Source organism: Balaenoptera acutorostrata, chromosome 8, assembly GCF_949987535.1.
Source record: "Balaenoptera acutorostrata chromosome 8, mBalAcu1.1, whole genome shotgun sequence".
NCBI classification, from domain to species: domain Eukaryota; kingdom Metazoa; phylum Chordata; class Mammalia; order Artiodactyla; family Balaenopteridae; genus Balaenoptera; species Balaenoptera acutorostrata.
In genome coordinates, this window is record NC_080071.1 from 109,086,040 (window position 1) to 109,109,013 (window position 22,974).

The 22,974-nt window shown below is 39.8% G+C and overlaps 1 protein-coding gene across 2 annotated transcripts in view; it reads right to left on the bottom strand.

Annotated features, from left to right (window-relative positions):
• Nucleotides 1-132, bottom strand: part of MARCO (macrophage receptor with collagenous structure) — a 33,376-nt gene extending 33,244 nt beyond the window's left edge. For both annotated transcript variants that reach the window (XM_007169271.3, XM_007169272.3), the window contains exon 1: nt 31-132. In XM_007169271.3, coding sequence (XP_007169333.2) covers nt 31-64 — 34 coding nt within the window. In that variant the 5' untranslated portion in view covers nt 65-132. The remainder of the gene's footprint in view (nt 1-30) is intronic.
• Between the last annotated feature and the right edge of the window lie 22,842 nt (nt 133-22,974).

Sequence of the window (22,974 nt, forward strand, 5' to 3'; positions counted from 1 at the left end):
CAGTGTCATTACTGGGGACTAGTACTTTACCATTAAGTTCAAAGGTCTCCATTGTAGACAGCATGGTTTGGTCCAGAGTCGTTCTTTCTCCGGCGCTAGCTGAGAGCTCTTTCTCCTTGAGAATTTCCTCATTTTCCGTTGCTAAACTTTATAGATGGCCAAAGTCCTGGAGCCAGCAGAAATGCTCCCCACAAGAGGAACCACTCGCGGAAAGATTGTTCCCTTTTAACTACTGCTGCTACTGGTGTAGCACACAGCACTTCCCTTGGCTCTGATTTCTGAATTTGCAAAATGTTCCCTGACATGATCAGAATTAGGCATTTCTCAAAAATGGGCTATTCACATGTGGAGCTCCTGCTTAGTGCAGCTGCTTGGTCCCAGGACCCTGAGAGCAGAGCCGATGACCCCCCGCACTTTCTCCATCTGTCCAGGCCCTGCCATCATCCCAGACCCAGCTTATTGTTGTGGGACCTCTCCAACCCACAGTGAAACCTGCCTCCTCTGACCTACTTCCGCCCTTAGAGTTCAGCCTTGCTACTCAAAGTGTGGGCCATGGACCAGCCTCATCACCAGCACTTGGGAATTTTTTATAAAGGCAGAGTCTCAGGTCCCACCCCACAAAGACTGAATCCAAATCCACAGTTTAAAAAGGTCCCCAGGTGGTGTATGTACACATTCAAGTTGGAAGCGCATGGCTCTACCCCATACATTTTAGTATTTAATTATATTTCCTCTCATAGCTTTCCTGTGTTCTCTGTGTATGTGTGCTTGCTCTGGCCCCAGTAAGATCTGAGCTACTTAAGAGAAACCCCTTTGCTCTGTCCCCTACACCGGGCACTCCCTACCAGGGAGGTTGTATAGCACGGTACTTAAGACACAGGCTCTAAAATCTCGAATGCCTGAGTTCCAATTCCACCTCCTGCAGGCAGCTGTGTGACCATGGGCAAGTCATGTTAGCTTTGAGCACCTCACTTTCCTTGTTTGTAAAATAAGGAAGGTGGTAGTGATTTTTGTGTGCATTAAATGATTTAAATGGTATAAGGTGGCCAGGATGAACACTAACACCACGTTGCTGCTGTTATCACTAGAGACATTGTGAACCCACTGTGTCCAGGGAGATGAAGGAAACAGCCTTTGCCTTAAAGGAGCTCAGTCTAGTATGCAGGATGATCATGGATGCAACTGAATTCCAGAAAATCGCTGTTGGTGATTGGAGCACCTAGGAGGACAGAGGTGGCCCGGAGGCAGAGAAGGCAGGGCTGGGAATGCCACAAGGAGCTTTTCCATCAGATCTGGGTTTAAAGGGATGACTTGGAGGGTCACCTGTAGAGCAGAATAAGGTGAGGGCCTTGCAGGTGGGAAAGATGGCAAGTGGAGCCTCACCGTGGCCGGATGCTTGGGGACCATGGACCACTGGACTATTTGGGACATGAGAGGTGAGGTGGCAGGAGACGAGTTAGGTCAAGTCGCTTTCTTTGGCCTGTGGCATGGCAGAAAGTAAAGGGGTAAGAAAGTCAGGAAAGAGAGTTACTGGCAGCGCCCCACAAGGCAGGGGTCCCCATTGTACCCACATTTCAACATTCAGGAGGTCACCGGTTTGGGCTGAGGGCTAGGAGCAGAAGCCAGGACAGACAAAGTTAAAGGAGAGAATTGGCAGTGAGGAAATGAAGGCAGCTGGCAGCTCCAGTCACAAGTTTAGGGGGGGTACCCCCCAAGAGGGCAGGGGCTGTAAGGGCCTCCCCTGTGGTCAGGAAATCCCCTGACAAAAGGGTGCCTCCTCTCTCCGCCTGGTCAGATCAGCTCTGACCAAGGGCAGTCCTCATTCGTGGGGGTGCAGAAGGGACACTTTGGAAAATGCTGTGTGTTAATTACCGAGTGCAGCCTTCTTTGGAGGGAGCATTTAGTGGATGTCAGGTTTTGTCATTTAGCTCTGGCTCTGGGATCAAACAGACTTGGGACCCAAACCCAACTCTTTCATTAGTTTGCTGTGTGACCTTGGGTGATTGCCTTAGCTTCTCTGAACCTCAGCACAAAGTAATAGCTCATAGAAGGATTAACACATATACATTACTCAAAACTCCCAATAACTTGTAACTTGCCTCTGATCTTGTGGTTAGAAAGTAATGACACCAGAATGCAAATCCAGGACTTCCTGCCTCTATAGCTTGGTTTAAATCTAGTTTAATCCAAGGGCTATAATCCAGAAGTTCATACCAGATGAGCTTTCTGAAAACACACATGCCATTCCCCCACCCCAGCCTGAGATTCTGGTTTTAATAAGAAGCCTCATGGTTGGTTCTAATGCACAGCCAGGCTGAGGACTGCTATGCAGAATAATAAAGCAGTCACAGGCAGCACGGAGACCTGTGTGAGCCCTCGGGACTCCATCCTGGGAGGATCCAGGAGGTTGAACAATAGGAAATTACTGATATTCATCCCATTTGATAGTTGATAAATAAATACTTCATAGGATTCAAGCTAATGCATCGAGTCAGCAGGGCCAGACTAGGCAAATGAGGCACTAGCGTGGGGTGCAAAAGATTCAGTAATCAAGCTAAGTAATATTTTAACACGATTTATAAAAATCAAAATTAATGCAAAAAGCCCGTAATGAAAACAAAATCAACATTTTAAATAAACCACGAAGATTCCATGCTGCAGTTTGCAATGACTCTGGTCACCCGCTCACCTGGTCCCAGCTTGCTCTGGCCCCAGTAAGATAGCTCCTTACTCTGTGTTTCAGCATTCTCATTTGCAAAATGGGATACCAACAGTTTCCCTGTTTCTCCATAGGGTGGGTGCGAGGATCAAACGAAATAATAAAAGTCGAAGTGTAAGCGAAAGGGCTTTCAGGGGAATAACATCTTATACCAAGCCGGCACATAATGTAAAACTCCTGCATTGTCGATGCTACCCTTAAAGATACCTTAAGTCTCCCATAAAGTGCAAAACACACAATTTGGAGAATATTGTACAGTTTCTTCCTAAGTCCCACTCAGACACTTTTATCTCCAGAACACAGATCTGGCTGTTGCTTCCCTTGAGCACCAGATGAAGTGGTCGACTTGCATTTGGGGACCATGCTGTTCAAGAAATGCAGGGTTTGGTTTTCTTTTTCTTTCAGAGTGCATATAATTGCATTGGAGAATTTAAATGGATTTTCAGAGGGGTTCTGATGTAGTTCTATCAAGGTCTGATGTTCTCCAAACTGGCTTCATTAGACAGGGGTAATGGGGCTGGAGTCCTAGGCAAGCAGAACCCAACTCATGGTAGCCTCTGCAGAACTTGACTCTCTATAAACTAGTATAGTCGATAGGCCACCTGGCAGATCACCAAGAACTCCTGAGTAACCCCATTCCCACTTAAAACTGGGGCAACCATGTTAACACATGATGTAAAAATCAAACCAAAGTATTCAAACCAAAGTATTCAAAACAAACAAACAAACCAAAGTATTCAAAACAAACAAACAAAACCTCACAGCAAACAGGCAAGCCAAGACTCTGGGATGGTCCTTGAGTCCCCGTCACACCTCATTGGCAGTTTGGCCATTTGTTCTGTCGTCTTCTTAAGCTCATCAGTGGAGACAATGGAAAGAGGGACCTGGGCTAAAGAAAATGTAAAGGAGACAAGTATTAAACATTTCCATCTATTGACTTTATTTTTCTTGCCAGTCGTGCATGGCAGTAGTGGTCGGTGTCTCCCAGGCCTAGCTTAGCACCTATTTAATAATTTCATTAATGGTACTTAACGAAGCATAATTACTGCAGATTCATTTTAAAAATAAAAAAAATATCAACAACACAAATGATCATCATTAGGTGAACAGGTAAATAAATTGCGGTATATCCATTCAATGGGATACTAATCAGTAATAAAGAGAAAGAAGTGGCAACATGGGTGAATCTCAAAAGCCATTATGTTGAGTGAAATAAGCTAGACCCCAACAGGACATATTGTATGACTTCAGTCATAGAAGTTTCCAGAACAAGCCACACTCATCTATAGTGTCAGAAAACAGAGCCACAGTTTCCTGGGGTGGAGGTAGGGGAGAATTGACTGCAGAGGAGCACAAGGGAAATGTATGGGTTGATGGCAGTGTTTTGTGCCTTGATTAGGGTGTTAGTTACAAAACTCATCAAATTTTACTCTTGAAATATATATATACAGTATGTAAATTACACCTCAGTAGAGTTAATTAAAACAGAAATTAAAGAAAAAAGTTGACAACATTATTATTGTTGGACCTTGGCCCACCTCGCAGAAGTTTGTCCTTTGAGAGCCATTGCGGGGCGTAGATGGGGTGAAGTGTGTGTGAGGCCTCTCTGAGCCACCACACCTTCTCTTCCCTGTGTAGGGATGCTCACACACATTTTGGGATTGCTGCATCAGGACTGCAGCCTGTGTTCTCAGAATAGAGGGAAGAAAAGGGAAGCAGACTGGTCTATGGTAGGAATTTCCCACTGACCCACCACTCCCACCCAGGGCACACCTAGCGCAAAGGCCAGCGAGGCAGCTGTGCATCCCTGGCCTGATTTAAAAAACACAAGTTCTCCTGACCACAGATGCCACCCTCTGTCTTCCGGACACCTAAAATGTTTTCACAGGGGCCAAACATTTTATTACCCCAATTTAAATGTATCCCTTTCTTGGAGATTATTCATACTGATGTGTAAACAAGCAATATTATTCCTTTCCCAGAGAAGGTTTTGGGAGTTGGAGGAGATGCGGGAGCAGGTGAGAGTTGGAACCCCCCTGGATTCTGGAAGCCTCTGCACAAGAAAATGTTAAATATTCACTAAAAGAAAAAGAGCCACTATTAGAAGTTGTACCAAGGGTCACCTGTGCTAATTCTCATTGATCTAAAACAATTTTGCCTGAGCAATCCTGGACTGAGAGCAATTGGGATGGAACAGAGAAGATAGGAAATCAGTCAGAATTGCCTGGAGGTGGTTGTCAGTCATCCCCCATTCATTCAACAGATGTTCATTGAGTTTTTACTCTGTCCCAAGCTCTGCACTGGTAAGAAAACAGACTCATACCCTCTACGATGATCTGGTTCTTCCCCTCTATTAGTCACATGCTGTCAGGGTCATACCCTACCTTGTCATTTTTACTCATAGTAAATCTTTCATAATCACTCATCCATTCTACTTTCTGGCCACAGCACAGATCTTTACACCTCTTCCTTCAGTATGCTATTTCTAACAGTCCTTTGCCTCTAGGACTTCTGATCTGTTATTCTGCCACTCTTCCACTGTCCATTCTCCAGTTCATGTCCTTTCTCCCATTTAAATTTATGGTCAGTCATTTTAATCACCCCCGGTACACATCCTCAACTCCCTTGCTCCTGTTTTGCTTCATTGTACTCAGTTGACAAAAAACATGGCAGAGGTTAGATCCAACCCTCTGTGCAATTGAATGTAACTGGAGTAAATGATGTGATCATGGTGGTGGTCTCATTTTAATCTTGTGACATAAACTGTAAATGAAACTTAATCCCGTCTGGCGATAAGACTATAGTTCTTTATTCAAGTAACTCTCCCAAACAACTCTTTCATCTTCACTTCATCTCCTGTCTTCACTCTCAGCTGATGACCTTGCCCTCCTCTTAAGAAAATTCAAGCAACCAGAAGTGAAACACCAGACTCCCACCACTGCCGGCATCTCTACCAAGATGCCATCTTCCTGCCTTCTTATGACTTAGATGAACTGTCCAAGCTCCTGTCAAGAAGCACTCTCTCAACCTGTGCACTAAATCCCATCACCTCTCACCGGGTATTTTCCCAGCAACAGTCCTTCCTTCTCTTTCCTCTACAACATCAGTGATACAGTCTCCATTGGATTGTTCCCAACTGCTGAACATACATACTATTAGTTTTCCATCCTGAAATATTTACTCTTGGTCCACTTCATGCAACCAATTACCTAAATTTTTGCTCTCCTTTGTGGAAAACTTCCTCAAAATTGTTGTTGATACCCATTGTCAGTAATTCCTCTCCTTCCATGCTTTTTAAATCCATTCCAATGGAACTTTTATCCCCATCGCTTAACCAAAACTACTCTCATTAAATCACTAATGGATTCTACATGGTGCCCTCCTATGGTCAAACTTTAGTCCTCATTTTTTTTTATCAGAAGTACATCACAGGGTTCCTCACTCTCTCCTCCTTGAAATAATCTTTTATGTTGTCTTTTAACACATTATTGACTGGCGGATTTTTGCAAAAACTAATGCCTGTGGCCGGAGATTTGTTATGTAAGTGAATAGTGAAACGTCTCCGGTCAATAACGTTTGGGTAAAAAAAGACGTATTAAGAGGTCTCTGGTCAATAAGTTGTTAAGACATAGCACTCTCTTGATAGTTTTCCTACCTCACTGGTCACTCTTGGTTAATTTTGCTCATTTGTTCTCTCTTTCCTCACCTATTTATGTTAGGGTGCCCCAGGATTTGATCCTTTGTTGTCTTTTCCATTTATACTCACTTCTTTGGTGATGTTATCTGGTCTCACGTTTAAATTCCACCTCTGTGTCATTGTTCACAAATTTATATTTCTAGATCAGACTTCACTCTTGAACTTCAGATGCCTATTTCTACATACATGTCACATAGACATCTCAAGCTCTATGTGCTCCTGATTTTGCTCCATCTTAGTTGATGGCAAATTTATCATCCAGTTGTTTTGATCCAAAAAACTGACACTAACCTTGACTCCTTTCTCTCTCTCACACTCTTTCTCTCTCCACATTCAATCCTTTCAGAAATCCTCTGGCTTTACCTCCAAAATAGATCCAGAATTCGAAACTTCTCATCATCTCCCCACTACCACTCTGGTGCAAGTCACCACAATCTCTCTCCTGAATTACTTCATTAACTTTGTTTTTTGTAAAGAAACAAGATATTAATATAATATTCAAACCTAGTATTTACCATTCTTTTCTTTCCAGTTTTATTGAGATATAATCGAAATACAGCACTGCATAAGTCTAAGGTGTACAGCATAATGATTTGACTTACATACATCAAGAAAAGATCACCACAATAAGTTTAGGGAACAACCATCATCTAATATAATACAATATTAAAGAAATAGAAAATAATTTTTCCCTTGTGATGAGAACCCTTAGGATTTACTCTCTTAACAACTTTCATACATAACATTCTGCAGCGTTAATTATATTTATTATGCTTAACATTTCATCCCTACTGCAATAATTTTCTAACTGGTGTCCATACTACCATATGGTCCACATTCAATATAGCAGCCAGAGTTATCCTTTTAAAACATAAGTCAGGCATGATGTTAGGGAAGATGATGGAGTAGAAACTAGCAGGAATCTATCTCTCCAGCTGAACAACAATTGTACTGACAGAAACAGTGTGAAGTGACTATGTTGTAACTCTGAAATTTATTTGAATATTTGCGGCTTCTATGAAACAGCTTGGCTGATAAATTGCAGTTCATTTCTACTGATTTCAGCCATCAGCATGGTGGCAGCTACCCATCTCCTACCTGCCCCTCACCCCATGGCAGGCATTTGTAGGGACAGCAACACACATTTCTGGCATGACTTGATAGAGCCAGAGTGCACAATAAGGACCTTGTCCTCCAAATATTGGGGTTCTGTGTTCTGACTACAGGTTGCTCCTTCAGATTACTAACGGGAAGGCATGAAGGCTGTATGCCCTTGTTTCAACCCTCACCAGCTGAATCAGCTTCGAGGAGATTTACAGGAGCAGTACCTGCTGTTTTGGGCTTTCAAAAACAACCCTATATATGGCAGAATTTAGAAAGCAAGTCCAGGGAAAGAGGCAGATTCAAACAAGAGCTGAGAAAACCTTAGGTTTTCACTGTAGGCTGAGCCCCAGCACAGAGACACCCTAGAACAATTTTTTAAAAATTAAAACAACAACAAATTTTTTTAATTAAAAAAAGCCAACAATCCAGAGGAAGATGTTGATTTACAGATTTACCACATTATAAGATTCAAATGTCCCAGCTTTCAACCAAAAAAATCACAAGGTATACAAAGAAATAGGAAAGTATGGCCCATTCAAAGGAACAAAATAAATGGACAGAAACATACTTGAGGAAGCCCAGATATCAGACTGACTATACAAAAACTTTAAAGCAATTCTTTTACAGATGCTCAAAGAGCTAAAGGAACACATGGACAAAGACAGAAAAACAATGCATGGACAAAATGAGAATATCAACAAAAGGGTAGAAAATATAAAGATGGACCAAAAAGAAATTCTGGAGCTGAAAGGTACAATAAGTGAAATGAAAAGTACACTAGAGGGGTTCAAAAATGTATTTGAGCAAGCAGAAGAAAGAATCAGAAAACTTGAAGATATGATCATTGAGGTTACTGAGTTGGAACAGGAAAAAAAAGAATGAAGAAAAAGTAAGCAGAGTTTAAGTGATCTGTGGGGCACCATCAAGCTGACCAACATACACATTGTGGGAAGAAGGAAAAGAGAAATGGCAGAAAGAATATATGAAGAAATAATGGCTGGCAGCTTTACAAATGTGATGAAATACATTAACCTACAAATCTAAAAAGCTCAATAAACATGTAGGATAAACTCAAGGAGACCCATAGTGATACACATTATAGTCACATTCAAAAGATGAAAAGAATCTTGAAAGCAGCAAGACAGAAGTGACTTCAAGGAATCCTCAATAAGGATCTCTGTGAGACAGCACAGAACACTACAGCAGCAGAGTTTTTGTATGCTGTTGAAATTAAGTTGGGATAGATTCTAATTAGAATGTTATAATTTTAGGATGTTGAATGTAATGGTAACCTAAAAGAAAATAGAATTTACACATAAGAAAATGACAATAGAAATCAAAATATTTCACTACAAAAAATCAACTAAACACAAAGAAGGCAGTAATGGAGGAAATGAGGGGAAAAAAGCTATAATTCATGTAGAAAACAAATGGCAAAATGGCAGAAATAAATTCCTCCTTTCAGTAATTATTTTAAATGTAAATGGATTAAACTCTCCAGTAAAAAGGCAGAGTTTGGAAGAATGGATTAAATAAAACATAATTCAACTATATGTTGTCTATAAGAGACTCATTTTTTTTAATTTATTTTTTGTCCTTGAGATGTTTTATTTCATGAATTTTTATGCCCTATGCCCAAATAATTTTTTATTGGAGTATAGTTGTTTTACAATGTTGTGTTAGTGTCTGCTGAGCAGCAAAGTGAATCAGTCATACATATACATATACCTACACTTTTTAAGATTTCCTTCCCATTAAGATCACCACAGAGCATTGAGTAGAGTTCCCTGCGCTATACAGTAGGTTCTCATTAGTTATCTATTTATCCATAGTAATGTATATATGTCAATCCTAATTTCCCAATTCATCCCACCCTGCCTTCTCCCTTGGTAACCATAAGTTTGTTCTCTACATCTGTGACTCTATTTCTGCTTTGCAAACACGTTCATCTCTACCATTTTGCTAGATTCCACATATAAGCGATATTATATGATATTTGTTTTTCTCTTTCTGACTTACTTCACTCTGTATGACAATCTCTAGGTTCATCCACATCTCTGCAAATGGCACTATTTCGTTCCTTTTTATGGCTGACTAATATTCCATTGTATATATGTACCACATCTTCTTTATCTATTCCTCTGTCAATGGACATTTAGGTTGCTTCCATGTCCCGGCCATTGTAAGAGTGCTGCAATGAATATTGGGGTGCCTGCATCCTTTCGAATTATGGTTTTCTCTGGATATATGCCTAGGAGTGGGATTGCTGTGTCATACGGTAGTTCTATTTTAAATTTTTTAAACAACCTCCATACTGTTCTCCATAGTGGCTGTACCAAATTACATTAGCACCAACAGTGTAGGAGGGTTCCCTTTTCTCCACACCCTCTCCAGCATTTACTGTTTGTATCAATAGGTTTTTTGATGATGGCCATTCTGACCAGTGTGAAGTGCAAGTCAAAACCTCATTGTAGTTTTGATTTGCATTTCGCTAATAATTAGTGATGTTGAGTACCTTTCATGTGTTTATTGGCCATCTGTATGTCTTCTTCAGAGAAATGTCTATTTAGGTCTTCCGTCAATTTGTTGATTGGGTTGTTTTTTTGATATTGAGCTGCATGAGCTGTTTGTATATTTTGGAGATTAATCCCTTGTCAGTTGCTTGGATTGCAAATATTTTCTCCCATTCTGGGGGTTGTCTTTTCATTTTGTTTATGGTTTCCTTTGCTGTGCAAAAGCTTTTAAGTTTAATTAGGCCCCATTTGTTTATCTTTGCTTTTATTTTCTTTACTCTAGGCTGTGGATTGAAAAAAATCTTGCTGCGATTTATGTCAAAGAGTGTTCTGCCTATAATTTCCTCTAAGAGTTTAATAATATCTGGCCTTACATTTAGGTCTTTAATCCATTTTGAGTTTATTTTTGTGTATGGTGTTAGGGAGTGTTCTAATTTCATTCTTTTACATGTAGTCATCCAGTTTTCCCAGCACCACTTATTAAAGACGCTGTCTTTTCTCCATTGTATATTATTGCCACCTTTATCATAGCTTAGGTGGCCATAGGTGCATGGGTTTATCTCTGGATTTTCTATAAGGATTGCACTGAATCTGTAGATTGCTTTTGGTGGTATAGTCATTTTCACAATATTGATTCTTCCAATCCAAGAACATGGTATATCTCTTTGATTTCTTTCATCAGTATCTTATTGTTTTCTGAGTATAGGTGCTTTGGCCTCCTTAGGTAGGTTTATTCCTTTGTATTTTATTCTTTTTGATACATGGTAAATGAGATTGTTTCCTTAATCTCTCTTTCTGATCTTTCATTGTTAGTGTATAGGAATGTGAGAGATTTCTGTGTATTAATTTTGTATCTTGCAACTTTACCAAATTCATTCATGAGCTCTAGTAGTTTTCTGGTAACATCTTTAGGATTTTCTATGTATAGTATCATGTCATCTGCAAACAGTGACAGTTTTACTTCTTCTTTTCCAATTTGGTTTCCTTTTATTTCTTTTTTTCTCTGATAGCCATGGCTAGGACTTCCCAAACTATGTTGTATAAAAGTGGCAAGAGTGGACATCCTTGTCTTGTTCCTGATCTTAGAAGAAATGCTTTCAGCTTTTCACCATTGAGTATGATGTTAGCTGTAGGTTTGTCATATATGGCTTTTATTATGTTGTGATAGGTTCCCTCTAACTCCACTTTCTGGAGAGTTTTTTTTTTTTATCATAAATGGTGCTGAATTTGTCAAAAGCTTTTTCTGCATCTATTGAGATGATCATATGGCTTTTTTCTTCAATTTGTTAATGTGGTGTGTCACATTGATTTATTTGTATATATTGAAGAATCCTTGCATACCTGGGATAAATCCCACTTCATCAGGGTGTATGATCCTTTTAATGTGTTGTTGGATTCAGTTTGTTAGTATTTTGTTGAGGATTTTTGCATCAATGTTCATCAGTGATGTTGGCCTGTAATTTTCTTTTTTTTGTGATATCTTTGTCTGGTTTTGGTATCAGGGCAATGGTGACCTTGTAGAATGAGCTTGGGAGTGTTCCTTCCTCTGCAATTCTTTGGAAGAGTTTCAGAAAAGTAGGTGTTAACTCTTCTCTAAATGTTTGATAGAATTTGCCTGTGAAGCCATCTGGTCCTGGGCTTTTGTTTGTTGGAAGATCTTTAATCACAGTTTCAATTTCAGTACTTGTGATTGGTCTGTTCATATTTTCTATTTCTTCCTGATTCAGTCTTGGAAGGTTGTATCTTTCTAAGAATTTATCCATTTCTTCTAGGTTGTCCCTTTTATTGGTGTATAGTTGCTTGTTGTAATCACTAATGATCCTTTGTATTTCTGTGGTATCCATTGTAAGTACTCTTTTTTCATTTCTAACTTTATTGATTTGAATCCTCTCCCATTTTTTTCTTGATGATCCAGGATAAAGCTTTATCAATTTTGTTTATCTCCTCAAAGAAACAGTTTCTAGTTTCATTGATCTTCGCTATTGTTTTCTTCACCTCTATTTCATTTATTTCTGCTCTGATCTTTATGATTTCTTTCCTTCTACTAACTTTGGGTTCTGTTTGTTCTTCTTTCTCTAGTTGCTTTAGATGTAAGGATAGGTTGTTTATTTGAGATTTTTCTTGTTTCTTGAGGTAGGATTGTATTGCTATCAACTTCCCTCTTAGAGCTGCTTTTGCTGCATCCCATAGATTTTCATTTGTCTCTAGGTATTTTTTGATTTCCTCTTTGATTTCTTCAGTGATCCATTGATTATTTAGTAACGTATTGTTTATCCTCCGTGTGTTTGTGTTTTTTACCTTTTATTTTTTCCTGTAATTGATTTCTAATCTCAGAGCATTGTGGTCAGAAAGATGCTTGATATGATTTCAATTTTCTTAAATTTACTGAGCCTTGATTTGTGACCAAAGATGTGATCTATCCTGGAGAATATTCCATGTGCACATGAGAAGAACGTGTATTCTGCTGCTTTTGGATGGAATGTCATAAACATCAATTAAGTCTACCTGTTCTAATGTGTCATTTAAGGCTTGTGTTTCCTTATTCATTTTCTGTCTGGATGATCTACCATTGGTGTAAGTGGGGTGTTAAAGTTCCCACTATTATTGTGTTACTATTGATTTCCCCTTTTATGGCTGTTAGCATTTGCCTTATATATTGAGGGGCACCTATGTTGGGTGCATATATATTTACAATTATTATGTCTTATTCTTGGATTGATTCCTTGATCATTATGTAGTGTCCTTCCTTGTCTCTTGTAACAGTCTTTATTTTAAAGTCTATTTTGTCTCATATGAGTATTGCTACTCCAGCGTTCTTTTGATTTCCATTTGCCTGGAATATCTTTTTCCATCCCCTAACTTTCAGTCTGTATGTGTCCCTAGGTCTGAAGTGGGCCTCTTGTAGACAGCATATATATGGGTCTTGTTTTTGTATCCATTCAGTGAGCCTGTGTCTTTTGGTTGGAACATTCAATCCATTTACATTTAAGGTAATTATCGATATGTATGTTCCTATTGCCATTTTCTTAGTTGTTTGGCATTTGTTTTTGTAGGTCTTTTTCTTCTCTTGTGTTTCCTGCCTAGAAAAGTTCCTTTAGTATTTGTTGTAAAGCTGGTTTGGTGGTGCTGAATTCTCTTAGCTTTTGCTTGTCTGTAAAGCTTTTGATTTCTCTGTTGAATCTGAATGACATCCTTGATGGGTAGAGTAATCATGGCTGTAAGTTTTTCCCTTTCATCACTGTAAATATATCACTCCACTCCCTTCTGACATGCAGAGTTTCAGCTGAAAAGTCAGCTAATAACCTTATGGGGATTCCCTTGTACGTTATTTGTTGCTTTCCCCTTACTGCTTTTAATATTTTTTCTTTGTATTTAATTTTTGTTAGTTTGATTAATAAATGTCTCAACGTGTTTCTCCTTGGGTTTATCCTGTATGGAACTCTCTGCTCTTCCTGGACTTGGGTGACCATTCCCTTTCCCATGTTAGGGAAGTTTTAGCCTATAATCTCTTCAAGTATTTTCTCACACCCTTTCTCTTTCTCTTCTTCTTCTGGGACCCCTGTAATTCGAATGTTAGTGCATTTAATGTTGTCCCAGAGTTCTCTAAGACTGTCCTCATTTCTTTTCATCCTTTTTTCTTTATTCTCTTCCATGGCAGTTATTCCCACCATTCTATCTTCCAGCTCCCTTATGCATTCTTCTGCTTCAGTTATTCTGGTATTGATTCCTTCTAGTGTATTTTTCATTTCAGTTATTGTGTTGTTCATCACTGTTTTTTCTTTAGTTCTTCTAGTTCCTTGTTAAACATTTCTTGTATCTTCTCCATCTGTGACTCCATTCTATTTCCAAGATCTTGGATCATCTTTACTATCATTACTCTGAATTCTTTTTCAGGTAGATTGTCTATTTCCTCTTTATTTATTTGGTCTTGGGGGTTCTTACCTTGCTCTTCATCGGCAACATATTTCTCTGTTGTCTTATTTTGTCTAATTTACTGTGTTTCTGGTCTCCTTTCCACAGGCTGCAGGGTTGTACTTCCTCTTGCTTCTCATGTCTGCCCCCTGATGGGTGAGGTTGGCCCAGGGGCTTAATAGGCTTCCTGTTGGGAGGGACTGGTGCCTGTGCTCTGTGGTTGGAGCTGAGTTTTGTCCCTCTGAAGGGCAGGGCCACATCAGGGGGTGTGTTTTGGGGTGTCTGTGAGCTTAGTATGACTACAGACAGCCTGTCTCCTGATGGGTGGGGCTGTGTTTCTGTCTTGCTGGTTGTTTGACCTGAGGCATCCAGCACTGGACCTTGCAGGCAATTGGGTGGAGCCAAGTCTTGGTGTTGAGATGGGGACCTCCAGGAGAGCTCATGCTAATTGATATTCCCTGGGGCTGGGAATTCTCTGGCAGCCCAGTGGCCTGGACTCAGTGCTTCCACCACAGGCATTCAGGCTTCACCCCTGGCGAGGGAACCAAGACCCCGCAAACCATGCAGCATGGCAAAAAAAGAAAAAGAAAACAAACAAACAAAACCCAGGACAAATAATAAAAACAAAAACAAATGAAAACAAACAGAAAAAAAACAGCAAATAAAAACCAAAGATAACAACAAAACAAACAAAAACAGAGAGACTCATTTTAGATAGAAAGACAAAAACAGATTGAAAGTGAAAGGATGGCAAAAGTTATTCCCTATAAATGGTAATCAGAAGAGAAGTGAAGTGAGTATACTAATATCGACATAATAGACTTTAAATCTAAAAAAGATTACAAGGGACAAAGAAAGATATTATGTATTAATAAAATGTTCAATATAGCAAGAGGATATATAATATACATTTGCAGACCTAATAACAGACCCTCAAAATATATGAAGCAAAAATCGACAGAATTGAAGGGAGAAATAGACCATCCTACAATAATAGTTGGAGACTTCAAAACCCCACTTTCAGCAATGATGGAATGACCAGATAGAAGGAAAATAAGTAAGGAAATAGAGGACTTGGACAACATAGTAAATCAATTAGACCAAAAAGACATATGTAGGGACTTCCCTGGTGGCCCAGTGGTAGAGAATCCACCTTCCAATGCAGGGGAAGTGGGTTGGATCCCTGGGCAGGGAACTAAGATCCCCCATGCCATGGGACAACTAAGCCCGTGTACCACAACTAATGAGCTTACACACCTCAACTAGAGCCCATGTGCCACAAACTAAAGAGCTCATGCACTCTGGAACCCACGTGTCACAACTACAGAGCCCATGCACACTGGAGCCTGCATGCCACAACTAGAGAAGAGAAAACCTGCATGTCACAACTAGAGAGAAGCCTACGCACCCCAATGAAGAGCCCGCACTGCAGCGGAAGATCCTGTAAGCCTCAACGAAGATCCCATGTGCCGCAACTAAGGCCCAACTCAGCCAAAAAGAAATTAGATAAATAAATAAATAAATAATAAATCTTAAAAAAAAACACACATATGTAGAAACTCTATCCAACAGCAGTAGGATACATATTCTTCACAAGTACACATGGACATGTTCTAGAATGCATGGATATTCAGCCACAAACAAGTCCCAATATATTTTAAAAGATAGACATCATACAAAGTATCTTTTCCAACCCCAATGAGATGAAGTTAGAAATCAGTAACAGAAAGAATACCAGAAAATTCACAAATATGTGGAAATTAAACAACATATTCTTAAGCAACCAATGGGTCAAAGAAGAAATCACAAGGGAAATTATAAAATAACTAGAGGTGAATGTAAACAAAAGTATAACATACCAAAACTTACATATACTTATAAATGTTAAAATAAATATTTTGTTATATATATTTTAGCACAATAAAAAAAGTAACTCAGATTGGCCAGAATAGCCTAATATCCTCTCTTGCTGGGTAACAGGCCCTACACACAATAAATTTGGAGGATGGGAGCCTATCTTCCCCTTTTTTCACCCTCAAGTCTTGTCCTTGCCCCACAGTCCCCAGGGAATCTAGGTTCAGAAGGACATTGCCTTTGGGCAGAAGCAGGGTTCATTTACTAGCTGGTCAGTGTCATATGACTTCCTGGGAGACCCAAGGAATGAGTGGAGTGATCTGAACCTAAAAAGTCATGGGGAAGTGGGAGCCTGTGAAAGAAGACCCAGGAATGGAATATTTGCTTAGGTTTCTCTTCTCCTTCTGACTCATATTTCTGGACACCCCTGGCAGCAAGCATCTGGCCCTGGGAGGGCTGAATGGCCATGAGGACTGTAAACACTGGGTGAAGAGGCATTCATTTGCAATCTCAGAGAGCATCTGGAGAGCTTCAGGAAGAAAGGAAGCAGTGAGTTGTTGTTTGAGGTGACTAACAGATGAGTAGACAGATGATACATGACTGCTGCCTCACGGTGAATGGCTAGCTTCGCATATCTAAATAGAATTCTGTCTCACTTTGACTCCACATTAGCTGAAGCAGGGGCAGGGTAACGTATACAGGCTGAAGTCAGCAGGGGTGAAATCAGTGTTCATCTGACTATTCCCCTGGAGCTAAGCTCAGATGCAAGTGGAGAAGAGATGAGTTCTCAGGTCCCTCCAGCCACTCAGAACTACTGAAGCTGTGCCAGGTACTTGCTCAGGATGGCTAGAGTAGACAAGTATGGGTGTGGGAGCTGTCCAGCACCCATTTTCCCTTCCTGGAGCCCCCCAACTTCTTTCATCAGTATTACCTTTTGTCTATTGTCATTCAGTCCAATGTGATCAGGGGACCTGCAGTAACTCTGCCCAGGTGTAGGTAAGCAAACAAAGAGAGGCCAATAGCACGATTCCCTTCTGGTATTTAAATCACAGCTGGAGGGACATTAGCTTAAAAATAGTTGGGGTTTTACTCCTTCCTAGCAGTGTTGTCCTGAGCAGGCCATTCCTGCTACTTGACCTTAGCCCTTAGACCTTAGCCCATCTCAAACTGTCTCAGTTTCTCTCTTTTCTAAGCCCAGTTCTTTCAGTCAAGTCTGGAAGTCCCTGACAGTCTTCCAATAAATTTCTTCTTGCTAAGTTGGCTAGATTTGATATAGATTTTTATTGGGTGGAGCTAAAGAACCCAGGTTCCCCTAGATTTTCACAAAGGGCATCCAAGGCCTTCTCCTGACCCTCTTTCTGCTCACCTCTCAGGTCTATGTGCCCCATGTTTCTGGATTACCAGTGCTTTGGGTCCGGTACCCCCTTCAAAGGCCTTAGCCTCATAGGACCCAACCAGCCTGAACTCAAGCTGGGGGAGGGGGGAGGCTCATAGTTTTCAGAACTAGTATGGTTGATTCACTCACCAGTAACCCAATTCAAATACAATAATTATCGATACTTTTTTGACAGTTCTCAATTTTACCTATTTCTGAAAGGAACAATTTTTTCAATAGTAAAATAGCAACAAAAAAACTTTTTAAACAAAAACAACAATGAAAACCCAGATAAAACATCAGATGGTATTGAGTAGAGTGTCCCTTTCAAATAGTTCCTAGGAAATGACTCAGGGGCGGCCCCGCCCTCTTGTAAATCATGACTTGGTATCAAGTCAAGAGCGCTCCAAAGACTCTGGATGAGGCATTTTTCCATTTGCTTAGTTAAGACTGCCTGCATTTGAGCTCCTTTCAGTGACTGGGGTCTTTTCCACCTTTGGAGAGTCAAGGGGTGGCAGAAATCATGTTCTACTAAAAGAGGCTGATGAGTCTAGTTACTTGAATTCCCAGCCTCACTGGCAGCCAAGCATGGGCATGTGGCCAACCAGGCACACCCTCTATGTTCCTTTAAAGGAGAAGCTGGGATTACTGCACACCAGAGAAGGGACAGTAGCTGCAGCAATGCCAAGGGTTTCATCTCAGCCCTCCCTGGCAGCACAGGCAGCAGGAGAGCGGTAACAGCAAATGGATCCTCACGGGATGAGTTCTGTAGCATGATTTTGGCTTGTATCCCTGACCCTGACCTTCTCCTAGGCCTGGTTCTGCAGCCTTATCAGCAATTTTGTGAGCTCCCAGTAGTTTTCCAGTAATTTCCTTCTCAGCTTAAATCAGATTTCCATTTCTGTTGCTTGCAATGAATATTGCGGACTGTTGCAGAGAGCAAGAGATGTAATCAGCAATCCAGACCTTCAGGAGGCCCTAGTGTTTAGATTTTTGGAAAATAATAAGGTCAAGTTCCTTATTTGCTTGGCAAATAAGGGCCTCTATAATTGTGCCAGTGCCTACCTCCTAGACTCTTGCTGCCCTCTCCTCCATTTACCCATGTTTCTCTGGTCGTCCTGAATTACTACAGTTTACCAAGGCTGTTTGTTTAGCTTGAAGAGACTTCCCTACTCCTAAATCTCATCTGACAAATGACCATCACTCAACTAAGGGCACCTGGTCTATGAAGCCCATTGAGTAGGACTGACCCTTACACTTCCTACCCACCTTTTCAACGTACATTCTGCAGAGATTTGTGGATAGTACAAATAACTCCACAGTAGCTGTGCTTATTGGTCTCCTCCCTAAGCTGTGAGCTCCCCAAGAGCAGGAACCACACATTCCCATTGCTTTAACCCCAGTTCACCCCAGAGTGAAGAAACGAAGGAATGATTGGGAAACACCGAGATGCTGAGAAGGGGCTCCCACACAGCTTGCCAGCAGCACCCAGAATTGTGGGTCTCCCCCGTGATATGTGCAAGGAGACAGGAGGAAAGGGCAGGTCAGAGGCCCTTTTATTCTCTTACTAACTTGTTAGATTAGATCAAAAGAATGGTGATCCAGAAAGGCTTTGTGGGGACCTGTGGTTTGTTTTTATCCAGCACAAAATATTGTTCTGCGAAAATTCTAAGGAATTTTATGGCCAATTCCATCTGAGATTCATTCTTCAGGGTCCTTAACCTTAGTCCCAGGATATTAACAGTGGCTACTGATGCTGGATATTCATCTTCCCAAGAACTGGACGCTTTAACAGGGACCCTAGACTGTCAACTGACTACATTTCTGCAGAGGTGAGAGACTGGGGGCCGAAGGTCTTTGCTGAGGCGGTACTTCCTCACTTCTCTGCCCTTGTTGGGGAGTTGACTGTACACATAAAGGCATTTCTAGTCATCTGAAGCCAAACTCTGCCCCTCCCTCCTTTTAAACTATTTTTGAGTAGGAAGATGTGCAATAAACAATACAACTTTGCCTGCGTCGTTTGGTCTGACCCTGTGCTTTTCATTAGATGAGGCTGAAGTCTTGGGGCTCATGATTCTAAAGTCTGTCCTGAGTATGGTGAAACCATGTAAAACATACATGCAAGGAGTTGTATTATAAGTCTACAAAATTCCCAGGCTATTACTGTCTCCCTTGTGTCATTTCTGATCACAGAAAGGAATTAACTAACACTGATTGTGCAAACTGGATATGAATAAGAAAGGAAGTGAAGTGCTGATGCAGAGTTTTTAAAGGCTGGGTGGAGGGAGCTGAAGTCATTGCATTTCCCTAGACTCACTTTCAAAGTGGTCAATTTTATAGAATCACTTCCCCAGGAAAGGGAAGTGAGTGTTTACATTTTAGGACCTACTCTGAGCCTGGCACAGTTAGACATTTACACAGGTTCTTTCTTCACAACCATCCTCTTTAAATGTAAATGTCAGTGTTTCTTTTTCACAGATGAAAAAACAGAGGCCCGGGGCCATTAAAATACACATGCCAAAGGTCACATAGCCAGATCCATCTGACTACAGAGCCCAGATGTGTCCACTACATGAACACTGAATGTCACTGGACCTGAAGGGGGCCAGAGTTATTTAGATGGTGCAGTTATGAGGGGATTTTTATCTCAGGCAATAAAGCTGATGCCATCCACTGTAAGAAATACAAAAAAACTAGAAACTGGTGAGCCCATAGGAAAATCATGAAATATGTAACATATGCTTTTGATGCCCTTTGCCCTGCTTGACATCCTCTCCTGAAAGAGGTTGTGCACTCAGCATTTCCACAGCCAGAATTTATTCTAAAGAGATACTCACAGAAGGCACTGTGATGCAGAGACATTGCAGCACTGTTTGTCACAGCAAAAATCTGGAAGTAGTTGAATGGCCTTCGGTAGGGGGTACCATCAGTAAATTGTGGAATAGTACACAGTTGTTAACAAAAGAAAGATAGATCTGATAATGTTAATTAGGAAAGAATTGCAAGAGTTATTAAGGAGGAAAAAGAGGGGCAGAACAAATGAATAGTATGATCCCAGTGATACAAATTTTAAAGTATATGCATATATTCACTATATGATAGGTTATTTATAAAATTTCTTACAAGTAAAATTGTATGCAAAAACATTTCAACAGTGGCTGTCTTTGATATAAGAGACTGGGGGTGGGAGGGATATAATTTTTAAATCATTTTGAATCACCATTTCATAATAAGAATTGTTAAGCTTTATGTCATGTTTACATTAGCCTTGCACTATCCCAAGTGTTTCATGTATTTGAATGTATTTAATCCACATGATAACCCTACGGGATTGATACCATTTTTAGCTCCCTTGTGCAGATGAGGAAATCTAGCTTAGGGAATTTATGTAACTTGCTCAAAGCCTCATAGCTATTAACTGAAAGAGTAGGGGTTTGAGCTCAGGCACTCAGACTCCAGAGTTTAGGCTCATAACCACTTCCCTACACTGCCTCCTAGAATAGCATAATATATGCACATAAATTAAAAAGTAAAAATTGATAAAAGGCTAATAGCTAAAAAGGAGCAGTCTGCTGCCCCACATTTCCTCCCCAGGGGAAAAAACTTCCAAACTCTTCTAGTTGTTTCTTCTGGTTATTACCTTCATTTTTTTTTTGTCTGTTTTGTTTTTAAGATTTTTTTTGATGTGGACCATTCTTAAAACCTTATTGAATCTGTTACAATATTTCTTCTGTTTTGTGTTGTTTTGGTCTTTTGGCCCGGAGGCATGTGGGATCTTAGCTCGCTGACCAGTGATGGAACCGGCACCCCCTGTACTGGAAGACAAAATCTTAACCACTGGACCATCAGGGAAGTCCCCTTCAATGTTTTTATGATAATATGTTTATGCTGCTATATTTGATTTACCAACTCTAGAACATAATCTATTGATTTCTTGTTATGGAAATAAGGATTTACCTCTCTCCTACTGCCACCCTTTACTTCTCTCAAGCCTGCTTTCCCAAAATTTAACTCAATCTATAGTCAAAGCTTAAATCTTCATGACCGTGTACATATGCTCATGAGTGAGCCAAATTGTCAACTATGATTGCTTTCCCTTTCCTTTAATTGTTTTTCTTGAGTTAATACGTGGCTTATTTTCTTCCATTGGCTTAGTTTCCTATGAATCCATCCTTAAGTTTTTCCAAATGTTCCATCAAATCTGTTTAAAAACAATAAATATTAGTTTTCAAATGACCAAATATTACTCTGTGAATTTTGTTTTTCTGAAAACTCTATCCTGAACGTCGTAATCAAATAATTTTCTATACTACTTGAAGTTTTGAAATCATGTGCTTATATTACATTAAAAATACTAAATAGGGGTTTAAGGCAATTTTATTGAGATATAATTGTCATATAATAAACTGCAAATGTACAAAGTGTAAAATTTGATAAGCTTGGCATATGTATACATCTATGAAACCTTCACCACAATCAAGACATCCATCACCCCAAAAAAGGTCCCTTGTAATGCTGCCATCCTGCCTCTCTCCACAGCCCTCATCCCACAAGCAATCAAGAATTTACTTTCTATCATATTAGATTAGTCTCTATTTTCTAGAGTTTATATAAATGGAACGAATCTACTGTACGTAGTCCATTTGTTTGGCTTTTTTTCATTTAAGATAATTATTTTGAAACTTCCTTGCTGTTGCGTTTATCAATTGTTAATTCTTTTTATTACTTAGTAGTTTTCCATTGTATGCATATATCAGAACTTGTTTATTCACCTGTTGATGGACATTTGGGTTGTTTTCAGTTTTGGACTATTAACAAATAAAGTAGGTTTGAACACTCACATACAGGTCTTTGTATGGACATATATTTCCCTTTCTCTGAGGTAAATACCTAGGAGCGGGATGGTTGGATCATATGGTTAGATGTATGTTTAACTTTTTAAAAAACTGCCAAAATGTTTTCCAGAATAGCTGTACCATTTTACATTCCCTTGGATGTGAGGTCATATCTGTAATTATATACCTGGAAAACAGAAGAATCAGATGAAATAATAAAAATATTAAGAAAATCCAGTGCGGTGAACTGGTAGGAAAATTAATATGCAACCATAGCTTTCTTTATATAAACAACCGTGAGTTAGAAAACATAATAAATATAAGAAAATACCTCATTCATAAGAATGTTAAGGCTCTATGTGAAGAGCAGTTCGAAATTCTACTAAAGTACATTTTTAAAAGACTTCAGTAAATGTCTTGAATAAGACGATTCAATGTTATCACAATGCCATTGTCCCTAAATGAATGTATAAATCTACTGCAAGCTCAATAAAAAAACAAACAGCGTTTTTTGAGAGCAGGGAATTAGACAAGTTTTTTTTTCTACAGTTTATGTAGAAAATAAACATGCAAGAATAGCCAGAAAATGAAAATTAAGAGGTCTGAAGCAAGACAAATCTTACCAAATATCAAAAATATTATGAAGGTGCAGTAAATGAGTTTGTCCTTGTCTACCTATGACAAGACAATAGCAACAAAAGAAAGAGACAGTCCACAAATATTGAAAATATACTTTGAAGTTCAGGGTACAAAAAGGCCATATTTCACATCAGAAAAGAAGAGATGAACTATTTTTTAACATCTTTATTGGAGTAAAATTGTTTACAATGGTGTGTTGGTTTCTGCTTTATAACAAAGTGAATCAGCTATACATATACATATATCCCCATATCTCCTCCCTCTTCATCTCCCTCCCACCCTCCCTATCCCACCCCTCTAGGTGTACGCAAAGCACCAAGCTGATC